The sequence below is a fragment of the Chelonoidis abingdonii genome, chromosome 11, assembly GCF_003597395.2.
Source record: "Chelonoidis abingdonii isolate Lonesome George chromosome 11, CheloAbing_2.0, whole genome shotgun sequence".
Taxonomy (NCBI): domain Eukaryota; kingdom Metazoa; phylum Chordata; order Testudines; family Testudinidae; genus Chelonoidis; species Chelonoidis abingdonii.
In genome coordinates, this window is record NC_133779.1 from 56,298,025 (window position 1) to 56,315,596 (window position 17,572).

Below are 17,572 nucleotides of genomic sequence, written 5' to 3' on the forward strand. Positions count from 1 at the left end.
GAGCACAACAAGTATAATTAAGTTTGCCAAGAAGAGTGGGGGAAGAGGGACTCGGTGGTGTTTGGAGCTAGGGGTTAGGAGAAGAAGAGGGCTCTATCGGTGTATAGCCCTGTAGTGGGGGGAGGGGAAGAGGAAGACTCTCTCTGCGTATAGACCTGTAGTTGGGGGAGGGGAAGAGTAAAAGTCTCTCGGCGTATAGCTCTGTACTGGGGGGAAGGGAAGAGGAAAACTCTTGGCGTGTAGAAATAGCCCAACTGGTGCGAAGGGCCTGGCTTCTGAACGTTTGCCTGTTTACCCCCAATAAACCCATGGAAGTGCCTGCAGGCTGCACTCTGGACTGTTACTTTCCAGCAAGCTGTGTCTGGGAACTAAGAGGGAGGAGGGAGCTGGACCCCTGCAACAACCCCTGCTTGCTTTAACTTGTAAATAACTCGTATTCCTAATTAATAGCTGGCTGATCCTGTAACAAACTACAGGCATCGTCTTCGGGCGGAAGATCTAGGCCAGTTGTTTTCAAGCTTTTTTTCATCTCCAGACCCCTGAACAAGTTTGAATGGCAGCGCGGCCCCCCCCTTGGATAGTCTGCGGCCCACATGGGGTCCACGGCCACAGGCTGAAAACCGTTGCTTTAGGCTCCCATGGATCTGGGCTGCACGGTCTCTTGCAACTGGATGTGACCTGAACATGTCAGTGATCACTGAGTCCAGCTTGTTTGGGGGGTGAGATGGACTGGAGAGCCCAAGGGGACTGTCTGGGACTCGATGGTGAGATGGTGCCGCGGTCCAGGCATTAACTGTTCCTGACTCAGGGAAATCTAATTACAGCCCCCACCTCCAGTCTGGGTGTATCTGCTCTGGCTGTGGGAGCCCTCCGCACAGCGTGACAGTTAAAACACCCACCCTGGTGTGTAACAGACCAGCTTTGTGACAAGTCTGGAGCTCCGCTGCTGGGACGCACTACTTGAGAGCGAAGGTTTATAATTACCCACCTTGTTAGACCCCCAAACCCGGCTCACTGTCCCCCAAACAGCCCCCGCGGTCACTAGGTGCAGTTCACACTTACTGCAGCAGGTCCCTTTAAAGGCCAAAGGTTTTGATTCACGTCTGACTGCAGCCTATTGAAAGACGTTTTCTTGAAGAAAGAAGAAACCCTTGGAAAATATCGTGTTTGCGCCTCGCTGCTGGAACTGCCCTTGCTACTCCTGGGGGGATTCGGCCCAGTCAGGCACCTCACTCCCCCAGCCCTGCTGTGTGGTATGCCCCGCCTCAGCACAGCACCCCCTGCCCTGCAGCATGGCCACTCCACCCCACTCCACTCCCCCAGCAGTGTTCCCTGCCCTGCTGTGTAGTATGGCCCCCCATCCCCCAGCAGAACGCCCCCTGCCCTGCAGCATTGCCCCCCACTCCCCAGCATAGCACCCCTCACCCTGCTGTGTAGTATGACCCCCCTGGCCTGCAGCATGGCCCCTCACCTTGCTTTCCGCAGCACAGCATCCCCCATCCCACTCCCTGGAGCACAGCATGCCCCATTATGCCCCCCAGCCCACTGCCAAGCCCCCTGACCAGCTCCCGCAGCACAGTGCCCCCCACACTCCTGCCCTGCAGCATGGCACCCCTGACATTTCCTGACCCCATGGCACACCCCCCCCCACCTCACTCCCTGCAGCATGGCACCCCTGCCATGTCTCTAACCCCGCAGCACGGTGCCCCAACTCTGATCCCTACTGGTTCCCTGCCCCGCTCCCCATGGCACGGCGCCTCCTGCTGCCAATCGACGTAATCCCTAGTTCATGCTGCACCCAGAGGGAATGAGACAGGGGTGGGTTGGATCATGTCTAGTTTATTCCAGCTCTCATCATTACATCCCACACGGGGGGAGGGACAAAGCTCAGACCGTCACTCCCTGAGCAGTCCTCCCCGGATGCCCGGGTCCTACTGACTCAACAACTGGGGAGAGCCCCCCCCCGTACAATTATGGGCTACGCGGAGTCACACTAGCAGAATGTATAGAGAGGGGCCTTAAGGATCCCCAAGCCCTCCCACCATGGGGACTCCAGCAGCTGCACTTCCGCTGGGTCTAGGGCAGGTCAGGTGACCTGGTGCCTGGGCGGGGCTAGGTGAGGCAAGGAGCCTGGGGAGGGGTCAGAAGCGTCCGTAGCGATGGTCGGGCAAGCGCTGGCGTTTCTTGTCACGGGGCCGGTTGTGGGAACGCGATGGGGATGGGGCCCTGGGAGAGAGAACAGAGTCAGCATGGCCATGGCCGGACCCCAGCGGGGCTGCATCACCCCCCAGCCCCTAGAGCTCCCTGGCCCAGCCTCCCAGGGGGTGCTGCATCCTCCTCCAGCCCAGCAGGGAGCGCTGCGTCACCCCCCCCCGGCCCCTAGAGCTCCACCAGCCCCCCAGGGAGTGCTGCATCCTCCTCCAGCCCCCAGGGGGCGCTGCATCACCCCCCGTCCCCTAGATCTCCCCCAGCCCCCCCGGGTTTGCTGTATCATCCCCCTTCCCTCCTAAGCTCCCCCTGGGGGGCACTGCACCCAGCCCCTATATCTCCCCCTTGCATCATCATTCACCCAGCACCCCTGACCCCTGCTACTTATTCTGCCCCAGCACTCCCCGACCTCATTTGTACAGCCCAGGGACTTCCCTACCCCCCATCTGCCTTTCCCAGCCCTCAGTGGGGGGCACTGCACCCAGCCCCTATATCTCCCCCTTGCATCATCATTCACCCAGCACCCCTGACCCCTGCTACTTATTCTGCCCCAGCACTCCCCNGCTGCCCCCACCCTCCAGTCATCCCCCAAGGGCCCAGTCCCCCCACCCTCACTCACCGCCGGCGCCGCCCATAGAGCTGCCGGCGCAGCTCCCGGGATATGGGCCGCAGGTGCATGAAGTTGCAGAACCCTCCACGCGTGCACTCCCTGGGGGGCAGAGAGCGAGGGGGTGACAGTCAGCAATGGGGGCACTCGTGGCAGCTGGTGTTGGCCAGGGGGCACTGACCATGAAGGGTTAACGGGGCCAGGGTACCTGGCAGGTACCTGCCAGGGGAGAGGAATCCCCAAGGCTCTAAGTTCCCTCTAAGCTGCGTGGCCACACAGCTGCATAGTAAGTGCCGCGCAGGCACTTAGAGCTGTGGTGGGGAGAGATACCTCTCCCCAAAGCCCAGTCCTGCCACGGCCCCCCTCCGCCGGCCCACTACTTAGCCTACCCGCCCTTCCCCCAGCCCTGAACCTGCTGCGGCCCAAGGACAGATGCCTTCCCTGGCCCTGACCCAGCTCCGAACCTGCTGCAGCCGCGGGACAGGCGCCCTCCCCAAGCCCAGTCCTGAACCTGGCCGTGACCCAGCCCAGCCCCGAACCTGCCGCAGCCAGGGGACAGGGACCATCTCCAGCCCGGTCCTGAACCTGCCCACCCTTCCCCTGGCCCCGACCCCAGCCCAGCCCAGCCCCGAACCTGCCACAGCCGGGGGACAGGCACCATCCCCAGCCCAGTCCTGAACCTGCCACAGTCAGGGTACAGGCGCCATCCCCGGCCCAGCCCAGCCCCCAACCTGCCAAGGCTGAGGGACAGGCGCCCTGGCCCTACCCGTCCTGGACCTGCTGTGGCTGGGGGAGAGGCGCCTCTCCTCCCCAGCCCAGGTGCTGCTGAGGGGAGAAAGAGATGGGGTGAGGGGCGAGTCCTCTCTCCCCACTTTTACCCCAATGCACCCCAAAGCCCTCATCTCCAGCTCCCCCAAAGCCCACACCTCCAGCTGGATCCCTCACCCTCCTGCATCTCAACCCTCTCAACTCCCACGCTCCAAATGCTTTGGGAGAGGGATAGCTCAATGGTTTGAGCACTGGCCTGCTAAACCCAGCGTTGTGAGCTCAATCCTTGAGGGGGTAAAAATCTGTCTAGGAATTGGTCCTGCTTTGAGCAGGGGATTAGACTAGATACCTCCTGAGGTCCCTTCCAACCCTGAGATTCTATGATTTCTATGACCCCAGCCCTGAGCCCCCTTCCACACTCCGAATGCCTCGGCCCCAGCTCACACCATGAATTTTGTTAGGTGCACCAACATGGAGGTGATGTGTCACAAAATTCATTCCGCGCATGGGTGGGAAAAATTCAAGGGAACACTGCAAAGGGTTAATGGGGTCCAGATGCCCAGTGGGTACTTGCTGGGGAGAGGGGGCCTGGGGAGAGGGGTTAGAGGGCTAGCGTGACCAGCAAGTACCTTCCTGGGGAGAGGGGATCCTGAAGGATTATGGGGCCAGGGCGCCCAGCAGGTACTGGCCAGAAAGGGGGATCCCTGAGCGGTTAATGAGGGCAGAGTCCCAGAGGTGCCATCCCTGTGCCCAGTCACTTACCCCATCTCGTACTGGCGGCAGCAGGACTCGCGGAAGTCGGTGACCGGGGACAGCTCGGCCCGCACGGCCTGGCCATTGAACCAGCGATTGTTCAGCTCCCTCACAGCCCGCTCGGCGTCCTCCTCCCGCCGGAACTGGGAAGGAACGAAAGTCAAAAGGGCTGCCTCTGGGGAGCGCTGGCCCCAATCTGGACCCAGGGCAGGTATTGGCTGGCTGGGGTGGGGGGGGGAAGGAATAGGGCACAGGGCCTTTCCCCTCTAGGGGGCATTGGCCCCAATCTGGCTCCAGGGTGGGTACTGGCTGGCTCAGGGGGTGGGTGGGAGGAATGGGGCACAGGGCCTTTCCCCTCTAGTGGGTGCTGGCCCCAATCTGGCCCCAGGGCAGATATTAGCTGGCTGGGGGTGGGAGGCGCTGGGGGTTACCTTGACATAGACGTTGCCGACTAGGTGGTCCCCAAGGTTGTCACAAACGTTCATCTCCTCGATCTCCCCATACTTCTCCTCCAACTCTGTGAAGACCTCCTGGCGCAGGGACAGAATGAGCTTCATGGGGCAAATACCCAGTAACACTGCACAGGGTTGGCCAGCCTGGCCCTCGGATGCAGCCACCTCTGGGGCAGGGCAGCTGGGGAACAGTCACACATAATGCTGCACAGGGATGGCTCGCCCGGCCCTGGGATGCAGCCATCTCAGGGGCAGGGCAGCTGGGGAACAGCCGCAGAGTGATACCACATAAGGCTGGCTTGCCTGATGTGAGATGCAGTCACTATTTCTGGCTTCTGTTCCCAGCTCTGGGAGGGGAGTGGAGTTTTGTGGTCGTGGAGTAGAGGAACCTGGGAGCCAGGATGCCTGGGTTCTGTCCTAGCTTGCTTTCAGTGACTTACCTCAAAGAAATTGTCATAATGCTCCTGCACTTCCACATCGCTGACATGACCTGGAGGAGAGAGAGACAGACTCACGGCTGCCGGACAATGGGCAAGCTGCATTCGGTGCCTCCTGTTGCCAGGAGTGAGGGGCGTCTCCAGAGGCCACAAGCTTCCTCACAAGCAAGGCGGTGCCCAGGAGCATGGACAGAGACCCGACCAGGGCATTAAGGGACGAGAAGGGCTGGGAGGCTGTGCAATTCCCCAGACAGTGTCCCATGCAGCTGGGCCAGGAGTGGGTAGTGGGTACTCACAGTGCGAGCCGTCTGCCGACTGCGCCGTGTTCTGGGGGTTCCGATACAAATTCAGCAGCACGATCGTCTACAAACGGAGATGCAGACATAGTGAAGTGTCCATGTTCCCCAGCTGCCCCCCGCCCAAAGGTGGCTGCGTCCCAGCAGCAGGTGAGCAGTCCCCATGTGTTGGTGTGTGTGTCTGTTCCCCATCTACGTCACCCCAGAGGTGGCTGCATCCTGATCCCCCAGACGCTGCGCCCCGGAGCCCCACTGCCAGGCTCACCTGGCTGAAGGTGGGTCTGTTGTGGAGGCGGGAACACCTGTCTCCGTGACGACAAGCCCCGATCTTAAAGTAAAAAGAGCAGTTAACCCTGGAAAAGGGCCAGAGATGTTTAGTGAGCAAGGGGCTGGTGGTGCCAGCAACCCCCAGAGTGCCTGGGACCCAGGAGTCCTGACTCCCAACCCCCAAGCCAGGGAAAGAACCCAGGAGTCCTGACACCCAACCCCCGCCTCCCCCTAGATCCCCTTCCCCGAGCCAGGGAGAGAACCCAGGAGTCCCGACACCCAACCCCCCAGCCATGGAGAACCAGGTCCCCCCTCCCCCCCCTCAGGGAGGAACCCAGGGAGGTCCTGACACCAACCCCCCCCCCAGACCCTTTTCCCTGAGCCAGGAGAAGAACCAGGAGTCCCTGACACCCAACCCCCCGCCCCAGCGGTAGAAACCCAGGGTCCCGACTTCCCAAAACCCCCCCCGGCCAGGGGAAGAGAACCCAGAGTCCTTGACACCAACCCCCCCCCGAGCAGGAGAAGAACCCAGGAGTCCGTCCTCCTCTCCCTCCCCTTCTATGCCAGGGAGAGAACCCAGGAGTCCGACACCCATTCCCCCCCCCGAGCCAGGCGAGAGACCCAGGAGTCCTGACACCCAACCCCCCACCCCCCTCCTCCGAGCCAGGGAGAGAACCCAGGTCTACACCCTCCCCCTCCCCTCCGAGCCAGAGATCCAGGAGTCCTGGACACCCTTCACCCCGAGCCAGGGAGAGAACCCAGGAGTCCTGGTCATCTGACCTTTGCCCCCTCCCCCCACTCACTTGTCTTTCTCGGTGCCGAAGATGGAGGCCAGGTACTCGGCCATCTTCCCTCTTCCAGCTGCCCCGGGGCACGCTGGGAGTTGTAGTCCCCACGCCAATAGACCCCCCTCTACAGACTCAGCGGCTTGGCTTGTACCGAACATGCGCACTGGGAAGCAGCGCGCTCAGTAACACCAGCCCTTCTCTGCCCCTACTTGGGGGGGGGGGGGATCGCGCAATGGTTTGGGCGCTGGCCTGCCTAGCCAGGGCTGTGGGCCCGCCCTTGGAGGGGCCACTGAGGGGGCTGGGGCAAACTCAGTACTTGGTGCTGCTAGTGAAGGCGGGGGACTGGGCTCAATGAGTATTCAGGGTCCCTTCCAGGTCTAGGAGATGGGTGTAGCTCCAGCTATTATCGTTAAACTGGATGGGGGTGAACCAGCTAGAGGCAGGGGCAGGAGAGCGGCCAGGGGGTGGGGGGGAACAGGATCCAGGGGTTCAGCCTAGGGAGGAGGCACTGCCAGAGCGTAGCAGGGGGCAAAGCCCCAGCACAGGGGTGGGGGGCACCTGTCGGGTTTGCAAAAATAGAGTGTAAGCAGGTTTTTTTAAAATTTCCCCTCTCCCAGGCCAGCATGTCACAGCATCTGCTTCTCAGGGCTCCACCGTGCAGGGCGCCCCCCAATCATGGTGCCCTGGGCAGGCCGGTCACCCACCCTTAAGGCATGTTTCTTTTGGTAACAAGCATGGGGGTGGGGTCCAGTTCCAGTGCCCCAGCTGAGACGCACCATCACAGTGTTTTAAGCAATCTGAAAATGTTTTCGTTGCAGCCCATGCATCTGGGTCCTCACATCGCTATGGGTAGTGCACCCTGTGAACATCCCCACCATAGGCGCGGACTCCATGCCCAGAGCACCCATGGGGAAAAATTAGTGGGTGCTCTGCACCCACTGGCAGCCAAGCTTCTTGTCCTCACGCACCATATCCCCACTCCTCTGCTGTTTGGCAGTGTGCTGGGAGAGAGGAGGAGCAGGAACATGGCACTGTCAGGGAAGGAGGCAGAACAGGGGCAGGGCTAGGGGCAGAGGGTGGTTGAGCACCCACTGTTGGGAGCAGAAGTTGGCACATGTGATCCCCACTGTAATGTCAGGAAGGGGAGGGAGACAACACTGAGTCTGGAAGTGCAGCACTCCTGAGAACACATATAACACAGTCACTGACAGACCCCAGTTGTCATCGGGAAGGATTGAACCTGGAGCCTCTGGAGCTTAGTGCATGAGCCTCTCTGCATGAGCTAAAAGCCAGTTGGCTGTTAGCAAAGGCTGTGGAGCAGACTCATTTTATCTCACTCTCTCTCTGTAAGTCAGCAGTTTTCAAATTGGGGATCAGGACCCCTTGGGGGGTCATGAGGTTATTATATGGGGGGTTACGAGCTGTGAGTCTCCACCCCAAACCCCACTTTGCATCCAACATTTATAATGATGTTAAATACCTAAAAATGTGTATTTAATGTATAAGGGGAGTCACACTCAGAAGCTTGCTGTGTGAAAGGGGTCACCAGGACAAAAGCTTGAGAACCGCTATGCTAAGTGGTCTCAGTGCCCGTAGATGGGACAAAGCACCACCCCCAGGTGGTGTGTGGGTTACACACATACAGCAGAACTGCAGAGTTATGGACACCATGGGAAGGGAGGGGGAGGGGTTCATAACTCTGGTTCTTTCAGAAGTTTACAACTGAACATTGGCCTAATACAGCTCTGTTTACTATGCAGAAGTAACCATCTTCATTTAAGTATCAGAGGGGTAGCCGTGTTAGTCTGGATCTGCAAAAGCAGCAAAGAGTCCTGTGGCACCTTATAGACTAACAGACGTATTGGAGCATGAGCTTTCGTGGGTGAATACCCACTTCGTCAGATGCATGTCATCATCCGACGAAGTGGGTGTTTGCCCTCAAAAGCTCATGCTCCAATACGTCTGTTAATCTGTATGGTGCCACAGGACTCTGGTGCTTTTACATCTTCATTTAAATGAAACAAGCGCAGGCAGTTTCCTTACCTCGTCAAGTCTTTTTTTAAATTTGTCCTTTATTTTTCAGTAGTTTGCATTTAACACAGCACTGCACTGGATTGGCTTTTTTTTTTTGTGGTGTCTGCTGCTGCAGGTTGCATATTGCTGGTTCCCACTGAGGTGTGTGGTTGACTGATCAGTTTGTAACTCTGACGTTCGACTGTAGTAAAAGGGTAGGTTTACACCACGTGTGGGCAGTGAGCAGGCTGAGGCTGAGATCAGAGGAATCTTCACAGTTAAAGGCCAAATTTTCCCTCTTGAGCTCAATCCTAACCCGCAGCTGGCAGCCCCCTGTTAGCCCAGCCCAGGACTCCTCCCGCCAGCTCTGTTGGTGCCCCTCACTCCAGACCCACAGTCCACTGCTATCCCAGTCCTGGGCTTCATCCCCCACCCCCAGCTTTGTTGAAAGCCCTCAATCCTGACCCACAGCCCTCTGCTGTTCAGCCCTGGGTTCCCCCCACAGCTCTGCCAGTGCCCCCAAAAGCCTGACTGAGCACCGTCACCACTCATTTCAGGGGCTGGAGTCCTGCTCTTATACTGGGCCATTGACAGGGGATGTGGGGTGACGCTGAGTCACAGGAATGTTGAGACCTGTTGCTGACAGGGTCTCACTGCACCTTCCAGCCTGATCCCAGCCAAGGCCATCATAGAGTGGGCTGGGGGCCAGCTGTGAGTGCTGGGCTCTGGGGCTGTCTGGGGCCTGGCAGGGAATGCAGAAGAGGGATTTGTGGGGAAGAATGGTGTGTGGAGCTGGGGGGGCAGGGTCACAAGAGGGCAGATCTGAGGGGGGAGCTGAGGGCATGTTCGAGGAGATGGGTACCTGTGAAGGTGCAACAATGGTTGGGTTTTGTCAGCAGGTTGCGATAACGCTCTGTCTGCAGAGCCCAGTTGGGTGCAAAGAGAAGCCAGGGAGAGCTCTCCAAAGGTGGGGGTGTTAGTCTAGGGGGGTGAGAACAGGTGTGAGGGCCCAGAGGAGCCTAGTTTTTGAAGCAGAGAGAAGAAAACAGGATTTTAGAACCAGAACAGGCTGGGCTGTTCTGAGAGACAGAGCAAAGTCCCACTGGGGTTTCATTCAGGAAACTTCCAAGGGACATCTGGTGACTTTCCTTTAACCGTCTCTTCCAGGAGCCATTTGGTGCTCAAGGAGCAGAGAGATTTCTGGGGAATCCCTCAGTCCTGCTGTGACGAAGTGGGGGTTTTCTTGGGGTTTTCTGTCTTTTCCAGGGTTTGCATGCACAGGGGGTGGGACTCAATGTACCTGGGTGTTACTGGTTTAACGAGGTGAGGGGAGAGGGAGTTTGTTGTTACAGAGGACCGGAGAGGGACCAGGACCCCGCCCAGAGGAACACAACTGTTCTGGCCAAGTGGGAGGACAATGGGCTGCAGAGAGAGGACCCAAGTGACCTGACCAGCCGGTTCCAGCCAGAAGAGCCTTGCGAGGAAAGGTGGACAGGCTTCGCTGTTACGAACCGTGTTTACCTGGAGAGAAGAACATGGACTGAGGCAGGGCTGTGAGGCTGGGGATATCAGAGCCCAGCGGGGAGCAGGGGGCCCGGGCCCCCTCGGGGGGCCTTGGCGGAGGGAAGCACGCGCACAGGAGCCCACCTGGATGCAGGGAGACTGGACGTGCTGTTATTGTGAGAGGCCAGGCCTGAGGCCCTGAGAGTTTCGTGCTGTGTTCAACTCTCCTCATAAACCCTCCTGTTATGCTGGTGAGAGTCCTCTGGTCTAGAGAACTAGGGATTGCATCAGCCCTTTGGGGTGAAGAGGCCAGGGGTCCATGCGTGGACTCCCGGAGGGGGCCCCGCAGAGACCGACGTGCTAAGGCTCGAGAGGGTGCGGCTTCCAAGGAGTGTGGAGGGGCTGACCCAGAGAGAAGTGGCCCCAGAGAAGGGGGCTGTCACTGAAGGGGCACCCCCACGGACCAGCGACAGGGCCCAAGTGTGGGCATGATCTTGTGAGGTCGTGACAACCTGCAAACCCAGGACCGGAATTCGCAGGCCAGTGCAAGACAGCCTGTGCCAAGCTAGATCACAACCCACTGGCCAGAGTACCAGCTATTCTGTTCCCATTGTTTGTTGCACCAAACAGTCCCATCTCAGGGCAGCAAGCAGCCTGCAAGCAGGTGACCTGGAGGAAGCCTAGCGGATGGTCGTTGTATCGCATTTGGGGTTCAGACGGCGGTTGGAGGGTCTGCCTCTTAGAATCTCTCAGTGTGTACTGGCAACTTGTTGTCATCTTGTGTTGTGTCTATGCCTGTCAATTAATAAGATGTAACACAGAGGCTTAATGTTCCCTTCAATCTATCCAAATTATAAGCGTTATGAGAAGCGATGTCCGAGTTAAACACTGGCTAGCACACCGTACAGAAGAGAGATTAGTCTCTTTCCGTAAAGGTTAAGTAGGCAGAAAACACAGTAACATGACAAGCCACGCCTCCCACGTCGACCAATAGGGGACATATCTCAACGGGGGGGAAGTCTTTTGTTTGTGCTCTTTGTTGGGGTTTGTTCGCATTCTGGGACTAAGACAGCACCAGACATCAATCCAGCTCTCCAAATCTTGTCTGAACCAGTTCTCATGACAGCCAGGCAGGGTGTTAGTCTTAATTTTTGTTTTTCCAACTTGTAATGTTCCTTAAGCTGAGGAGGATTTTCTTCTGTTTGCTGTACCTTATTGAACCTTAAGCTGGAGGGTTTCCTCTGCGCTATAATGAATCTGATTACCTTGTAAAGTTTTTTCCATCCTGATTTTACAGAGATGATTTTTTACCTTTCTTTTCTTTAATTAAAAGCCTTTTTTTCTTAATATCTGATTGATTTTTCCTTGTTTTTAGATCCAAGGGGATTGGATCTGGACTCACCAGGGATTGGTGGGAGAAAGGAGGGGGGATGGTTAATTTCTCCTTGTTTTAAGATCCAAGGGATTGGAACTGGACTCACCAGGGAATTGGTGAAGGAGTCTCTCAAGGCTACCCAGAGAGGGGAAGGTTTTGTGGCGGAAAGGGAGTGATCCAAACACTGAAACTTCTGGATAGTGGCAGTGATACCAGATCTAAGCTGGTAATTAAGCTTAGCGGTTTTCATGAAGGTCCCCACATCTGTACCCTAAAGTTCAGAGTGGGGAAGGAACCTTGACATATGCCTTGAAGGACTCGCGGCCCATCCCCATTTTTTTTTCCTGTGGTGAACAAGCCTTGCTTCTCACACAGCTCTTCCAGCTGCTTTTTGTTGTGCCTACCATCTCTGCCTTTGCTCATCCTTCCTCTTCTGCTGTCCTGCTTCCTTTCCCAAAATAAACAGACAATAAAGTGTAACCTCACCTTTACTTGTGTAAGCAGGGTGTGAATGAGCTCTCCCCTGACATCTAGTGATGAGCTGGGGAAGAGGACTTCAGTAGCCAACCTTGTTTGCATGGACACATCCACTGTGCCTAGGTGCTCAGCCTGATGGGATTGCTTTGCCCAAATGTTCACGTTTGGCTGGTTTTGGATCCCCAGTCTCCTAGTTATTGGGGCAAGAGTAATAAAGGTGTTATCCTTGTTGTGAGGATCAAGGGCACCAGGACTGTGCTGGGCATACCCTGCTTGAGAGACTGCCCCCTCACCTAAACCACACTTGCTAGGCAGGGGACATGGGTTCCAAACAGGGCAAGCAGATGTCCTGATTTTATAGGGATAGTCCTGATTTTTGGGTCTTTTTCTTATATAGGATCCTATTATCCCCTGTCCTGATTTTTCACACTTGCTGTCTGGTCACCCTAGTTCCAAAGCTCATTGGGTGGGGGAGAGGTATCTGGTTTTGTAGGAGGAGCTACTAGTTCATGGGTCAGCAAACTTTTATATGTGGTGTGCCAAGTCTTCATTTATTCATTCTAATCTAAGGTTTTGCGTGCAAGTCATACATTTTAACTTTTTTAGAAGGTCTCTTTCTATAAGTCTATAATATATAACTAAACTATTGTTGTATGTAAAGTAAATAATGTTTTTAAAATGTTTAAGAAGCTTCATTTAAAATTAAATTAAAATGCAGAGCCCCCTGAACTGGCGGCCAGGACCTGGGCAGTGTGAGTGCCACTGAAAATCAGCTTGTGCCACCTTTGGCACGTGTGCCATAGGTTGCCTACCCCTGGACTAGTTGATACTGTTTTTCTCCTCTGTATAATAATAGAGCCCTGATTAAGGCTCAATGGAGAACTGAAATCACTAATAATCAGGTCTAAGCATTAGACCGGTTTTGGGACAGTGTTTCTGATGCAAGAGACTTCCAGCAATGAGAGTCCCTCACTAATGGCTGAAATCATTGAGTGCTTGTCATGGAGTCACAGTTCTGGTGCACTGTATGAAGCGAGCCAGGACCCTGGGGTGGTGTGACTCCCCTCAAGGCATGCTGTCCAGGGCAAGGAGCCTCCTCAAAGCATGCAGCATCCCTGTTCACACCAAACACTTGCCCTTGGTGGGTCTACCCCTGAGGAAGCCAGAGGGCCATGCACCCCACTTTGCAGCCAGCCGTGACTCTCAACCAGTGAGTAAACCAGAAGATTTAATAGTCAACAGGAACACAGCATAGAACAGAGCTTGTTAGTACAGAAATCAGTGATTTCACCCAAGTCCATCTCGGGTGGACTCTAGGTCAAGACTGCCCACTCTCTGAGTCCCCAACAGCAGACTGGCCAGCTTCTAGAGACTCCACCTCTGGCATGCCTCTTGGTCCTCCTCCTGGTCTTTGTCTCGCTTCCTGGGCAAAGTGTCATCTGGTTGCATCCCCCTCCTGGGCCTCAGGTTACGAAGGGCACCGGCCATTGCTTAGTGCAGGAAGCTAGGCATTAGTGCATGTAACCATGCCTTAGTACTACCAGCTGAGGATGCCAAATGCAGGATGAACTGCTGAGAAATAGGGCAAACACAACGCAGAACAAGAACCAGCCACAAAGGTAAACTCCTGTTTCATCACACTGGTTAACAAGAAAACATAAAGGCAGTGTAGTAAGGTGGTGAGGCTCCCCGCCACCGCGGAGCGGGATGAGCCCATCTGGAGACTGCAGTGGGCAGAGCTAGGGAGTTTGGAGCCCGCCCCTCAGGGGGTCAGGCGGTGACTCAGAAGTATAAAGGTTTCGCCCGCAGAGCTCACTAGGGAGCCAGCCGCCGGGCAGGTCAGATGTCTCCAGCCTAGCCCACGATGGGGAAACCCCCACGGCCCAAGGTGCACACCAGAACTGGCCGGACCTGCCCGGTGCTCGCTACCCGGAGGAAGTGCCGGACCTGCCCAGCATTCGCTATCCCGAGGAACCCATGGTGCTGAACCACCCAGAGGACAACATCCTGACCCAGGTACGACCTAAGGGGGAGTCTGGAAGTAGCCTGGGGGCAGCTGACCCCAGTCTGGCTGCAGCACTGCCAGAGCCTATGTCAGTGTGTTGCAGCAGGATCCCCACTGACTCAGCAGTGGGTCTTCTGCTGCTGCCAGGGCCCCGGGCTGGACGCAGTGGAGTGGGAGGGCCTGTGTCCCCCCCTGCCACCCAGCTCGGGTGGCCGTCTCCCCCTCTCCCAGGCCTTGGAGGCTTGGGCCTACGTGAAGGCCTGAGCCCCTGACTCATTGCAGCCCTGCCCTGCCCCAGGGCCTGGGCTTATTGCTACTGAGCACCAGACTCACTGCTGCCCCACCCTGACCCAGGGCCTGGGCTTACGGTGCTTATTCCAGTTACCTCAAGGGCCGCCAGGAAAGACTTCTGCGGCCGGACTAATTCCCCAAACCTCAGCAGTGTGCAGTGAGCTGGTGTGGCTGCCCTCCGCCCCAGAGAGGTGCTGGCCAGGGCTCGACCCTCTACAGGCAGTTTCCCCAGGCATTCCGGTTCTTATATCACCACCAAAAACACTGGATTCAGAGATCAGTGGTTCTTTACAACCAGTCTAATCAAATAATAGGTTCTTCTGATGCCAAAGGACCAGCCACACACCCAGGTCAATATATTTATTAGAGAATATTTAAATAAGGATGATACACAGAGTTTGGCATGTCAGTCATTAGTCATCGGGGGCAACATACAGAGTATGGGGGGATGCTGGTATTTGGTTATGGGTTAGCATATAGTACACACAGTCTGTAATGTCCCCAATGCAGGGTGTACGGTGGGTGGGGTCAAAGTATAGTAGGGGAGCAGTGAGGGTACATCGCTCATCTAATGGGTTACACATAGTCATGATTAGAGCAAGCAGGCCGGGTAATGGGGACAGGGTGACCCTCACGAGGTGGAATCCAGATCGGTGGGTTCAGGACTCAGGGGATGTAGTTTAGTAGGGAGGTTAACTTAGATCTTACCCAAAAATCATGCTGATGGCAATCCTTTAGTATCTACAATCTAAACATTTAGTTATAAACAGAAAGAAAGGTGAGTTAAAATTGGTTAAAGGAATCGATCACATACGGTAATGGCAAAATTCTTGGTTCAGACTTGCAGCAGTGATGGAATAAACTGCTGGCTTAAGTCAAGTCTCTGGAGTACAGCCACAGCTTGGATGGGTCATTCAGTCATTTGTTCAGAGCTTCAGTTTGTAGCAAAGTTCCTCCAGAGGTAAGAAACAGGATTGAAGACAAAATGGGGACGATGGAGCTGCCTTTTCTAGTCTCTTGCCATGTGGCCTGTGCTTCCTTTGTTCCAGACACAACCTGCCCAGCACATGGCTTGGAAGCCTTAGGGCAGTGCTTTAGCATGGTGTGTGTAGTCGTGGCATAGCCTACCTCCACGAGGGAAATCCCAGCACTGGTGCAGTTTTCACTGACACTTCACAGTGCTGAAACTTGCAGTGCCCAGGGGGGTGTTTTTTCACTCCTCTGAGTGAGAAAGTTGCAGCACTGTAGAGTTCTGCCCATAGGTATGTCCCTTGAGATAAGGTGTATCTGCCTTTTCTCAATGGGTCAGTTGTATAGCTGATGGTCCTTAATGGGCCATCAAGCAGGCTAGGCAGTGCTGATGCCGAACTGTCTGGGGTGTCACCCAGAAGCAGAGCACAAGTTTGAAATACAGACATACATACATGTGTATAACTCATAATACAAAGATGATATAAACAAGATGATCATATCTGGCAAATTATAACATTTTTGCAGATATCTTACATGGCATATATGGCTGACACTGCTCTCCCAGCGGGGGATAGCTATGGTCACTCAGTTAGGGTGAACTGCAAAGCATGGGGCAGACAATCCCCATAAAGCTGGTGGATATTCCAATACTTCACATACAAAAATGATACATGCATGCAGATAGCATAATCCTAACCAGAAAAACATAACCTTTTCCTAGGTACATCACTCAACAACCTTTGTATAATATTTGCTGCAGATATATAACTGGTTGCAACGATCTATAGGGTCATAGTTTAATCAGATAATGTCACAGTGCAATACACAGGGAAACTGAGGCACACACAGTATTCGTGAGAAACAGTGAGACTCACATAGGCCTGCTTTGTGCAGGAGGTCAGACTAGATGATCATATTGGTCCCTTCTGACCCTAAAGTCTATGAGTCTATAAAAGAAAAACCCACTTTGTCACAGTGCTGTGTTAACGGGTAGGAGCAGGTGGCCAACGGAGGTGTGTGCGCCTGGCAGGGTGGCTGGTGGAGTGGAGTGTCGAGTGAACTCCTGGACACAACTGAGAGTGGGGTGTGGAGAAGCGAAGGGCATGTTAAAGGAACTTTTGGTTGCTGGATTTAAGAACCTGAGGCAAAAGGAGACTGCCCAATGTAATCTGGGGTGAGTCCTGTGTTCATGGCTTTGTTTATGAATCCTGCTTGCGACATTTCCCCAAATTAATGCGAGTGACTTCTCTTCTTTTATTATAAGTGTCTTTGCTACAGTCAGATTCTGTGCTTGCAAGAGGGGAAGTTTCGCCTCTAGAGGCACCCATGGAGTGGTGTGTAATTTTCCTAGGTTACTGGGTGGGGGCTCGAGCTGGTTTTGTGTTGTATTGTTGAAAAGAAACCTCTAAGTATTGAACCCAGCCCTGGTTGCTGCCGGCTTCACCTGGCATAAGGGTTGCACTTACACCCCACCTTCATGCTCTGTAGTCTCTCAGTAACTGGTGGGTACATGCTGGAAGTGTGATTTGTGGATAGCTAGAAAATGGAGTACAGATCTTGCTTCTAATGCCACTGTTATGTTTCTCAGGGTTATCCAGTAGTTTCCTTCAGTGAGAGGCATCTTTCTTGTGGCAGCCAGGTATCAGATCCCTGACACTGCTAAACACTCTCCTCTGGGCTATTCCATTCCTGTCTTTACCTGACTGGTTAACAATAGGTGTACCCCAAGTTCCTTTGAATCATTCCTGTGTGATATCCAGCCCCTAACACTGGCCACTCCCAGAAATACCAGATCCTCTGTGCCCAAAGCAGCAGTGTGCCCTGGTTTATCAGTTTTTCCTTAAACCACTGCTCTTGCAAACCACGTAGCACTTGTGAGCACTCCCAATAACTCAGAATAGGGGTTATGTAAGAGAATAAAGATCCAACTAGAAATAAGAGTGGTGGAAACAAGTGGTTACAATACAAACACAAAACCAGAACCAGGTTAACACTAATCAACCATTAGCTTTCCTCTCCAATCAAGTAGATTTTCCCTCCCACACATTCAGGCTTTTGTAGAGTAGGCTGATTCCAGACAAATCAGGATGCAAGTGTTCATGAATGGGCTCCCTCTAACCCCCCACACTTCTCAAGGGGTTTCCTTTGGTTACCCTAAAAACCCTCTTTTGTTTCTATTCACAGCCAGGGCCAAGTGCTGTTTGCTGCAATGCTCCTTTGCAGCTTTGAGGGTTTTGACTGATTGAATGGGAAATCAGCCGAGGCAACTGCAAGCCTTAGTTGCATGAGGGTGACAACTTCCCCGTGCCCAAATGGGCCATCACAGAGACATACTGGTGACCAATTGTGATGAAGTGGGA

The 17,572-nt window shown here is 54.8% G+C and overlaps 1 protein-coding gene across 2 annotated transcripts; it reads right to left on the reverse strand.

The window, feature by feature from the left end:
- Nucleotides 1-1,823: 1,823 nt before the first annotated feature.
- Nucleotides 1,824-6,674, reverse strand: U2AF1L4 (U2 small nuclear RNA auxiliary factor 1 like 4). 2 transcript variants are annotated; one of them, XM_032804723.2, is made up of 8 exons: nt 6,592-6,674; nt 5,787-5,874; nt 5,522-5,588; nt 5,229-5,278; nt 4,768-4,866; nt 4,346-4,479; nt 2,828-2,917; nt 1,824-2,226 (listed from the first exon to the last, which is right to left on the reverse strand). In XM_032804723.2, the coding sequence occupies exons 1-8, from the start codon at nt 6,633-6,635 to the stop codon at nt 2,142-2,144; spliced, it is 657 nt and encodes a 218-aa protein (XP_032660614.1). In that variant the 5' UTR covers nt 6,636-6,674; the 3' UTR covers nt 1,824-2,141. The 2 variants fall into 2 exon arrangements, with proteins under 2 accessions (XP_032660614.1, XP_074927254.1); XM_075071153.1 differs by lacking the exon at nt 4,768-4,866.
- Between the last annotated feature and the right edge of the window lie 10,898 nt (nt 6,675-17,572).

What these genes read in the sequence shown, in the direction of transcription:
- U2AF1L4 (XM_032804723.2), bottom strand. Translation starts at nt 6,635, where the DNA reads ATGGCCGAGTACCTGGCCTCCATCTTCGGCACCGAGAAAGACAA. An exon ending in TCGGCAACGTCTATGTCAAG is followed by an intron (nt 4,480 to 4,767) that starts GTAACCCCCAGC and finishes GTTCCTTCCCAG; the next exon opens with TTCCGGCGGGAGGAGGACGC. An exon ending in TGCCGCCAGTACGAGATGGG is followed by an intron (nt 2,918 to 4,345) that starts GTAAGTGACTGG and finishes TCTGCCCCCCAG; the next exon opens with GGAGTGCACGCGTGGAGGGT.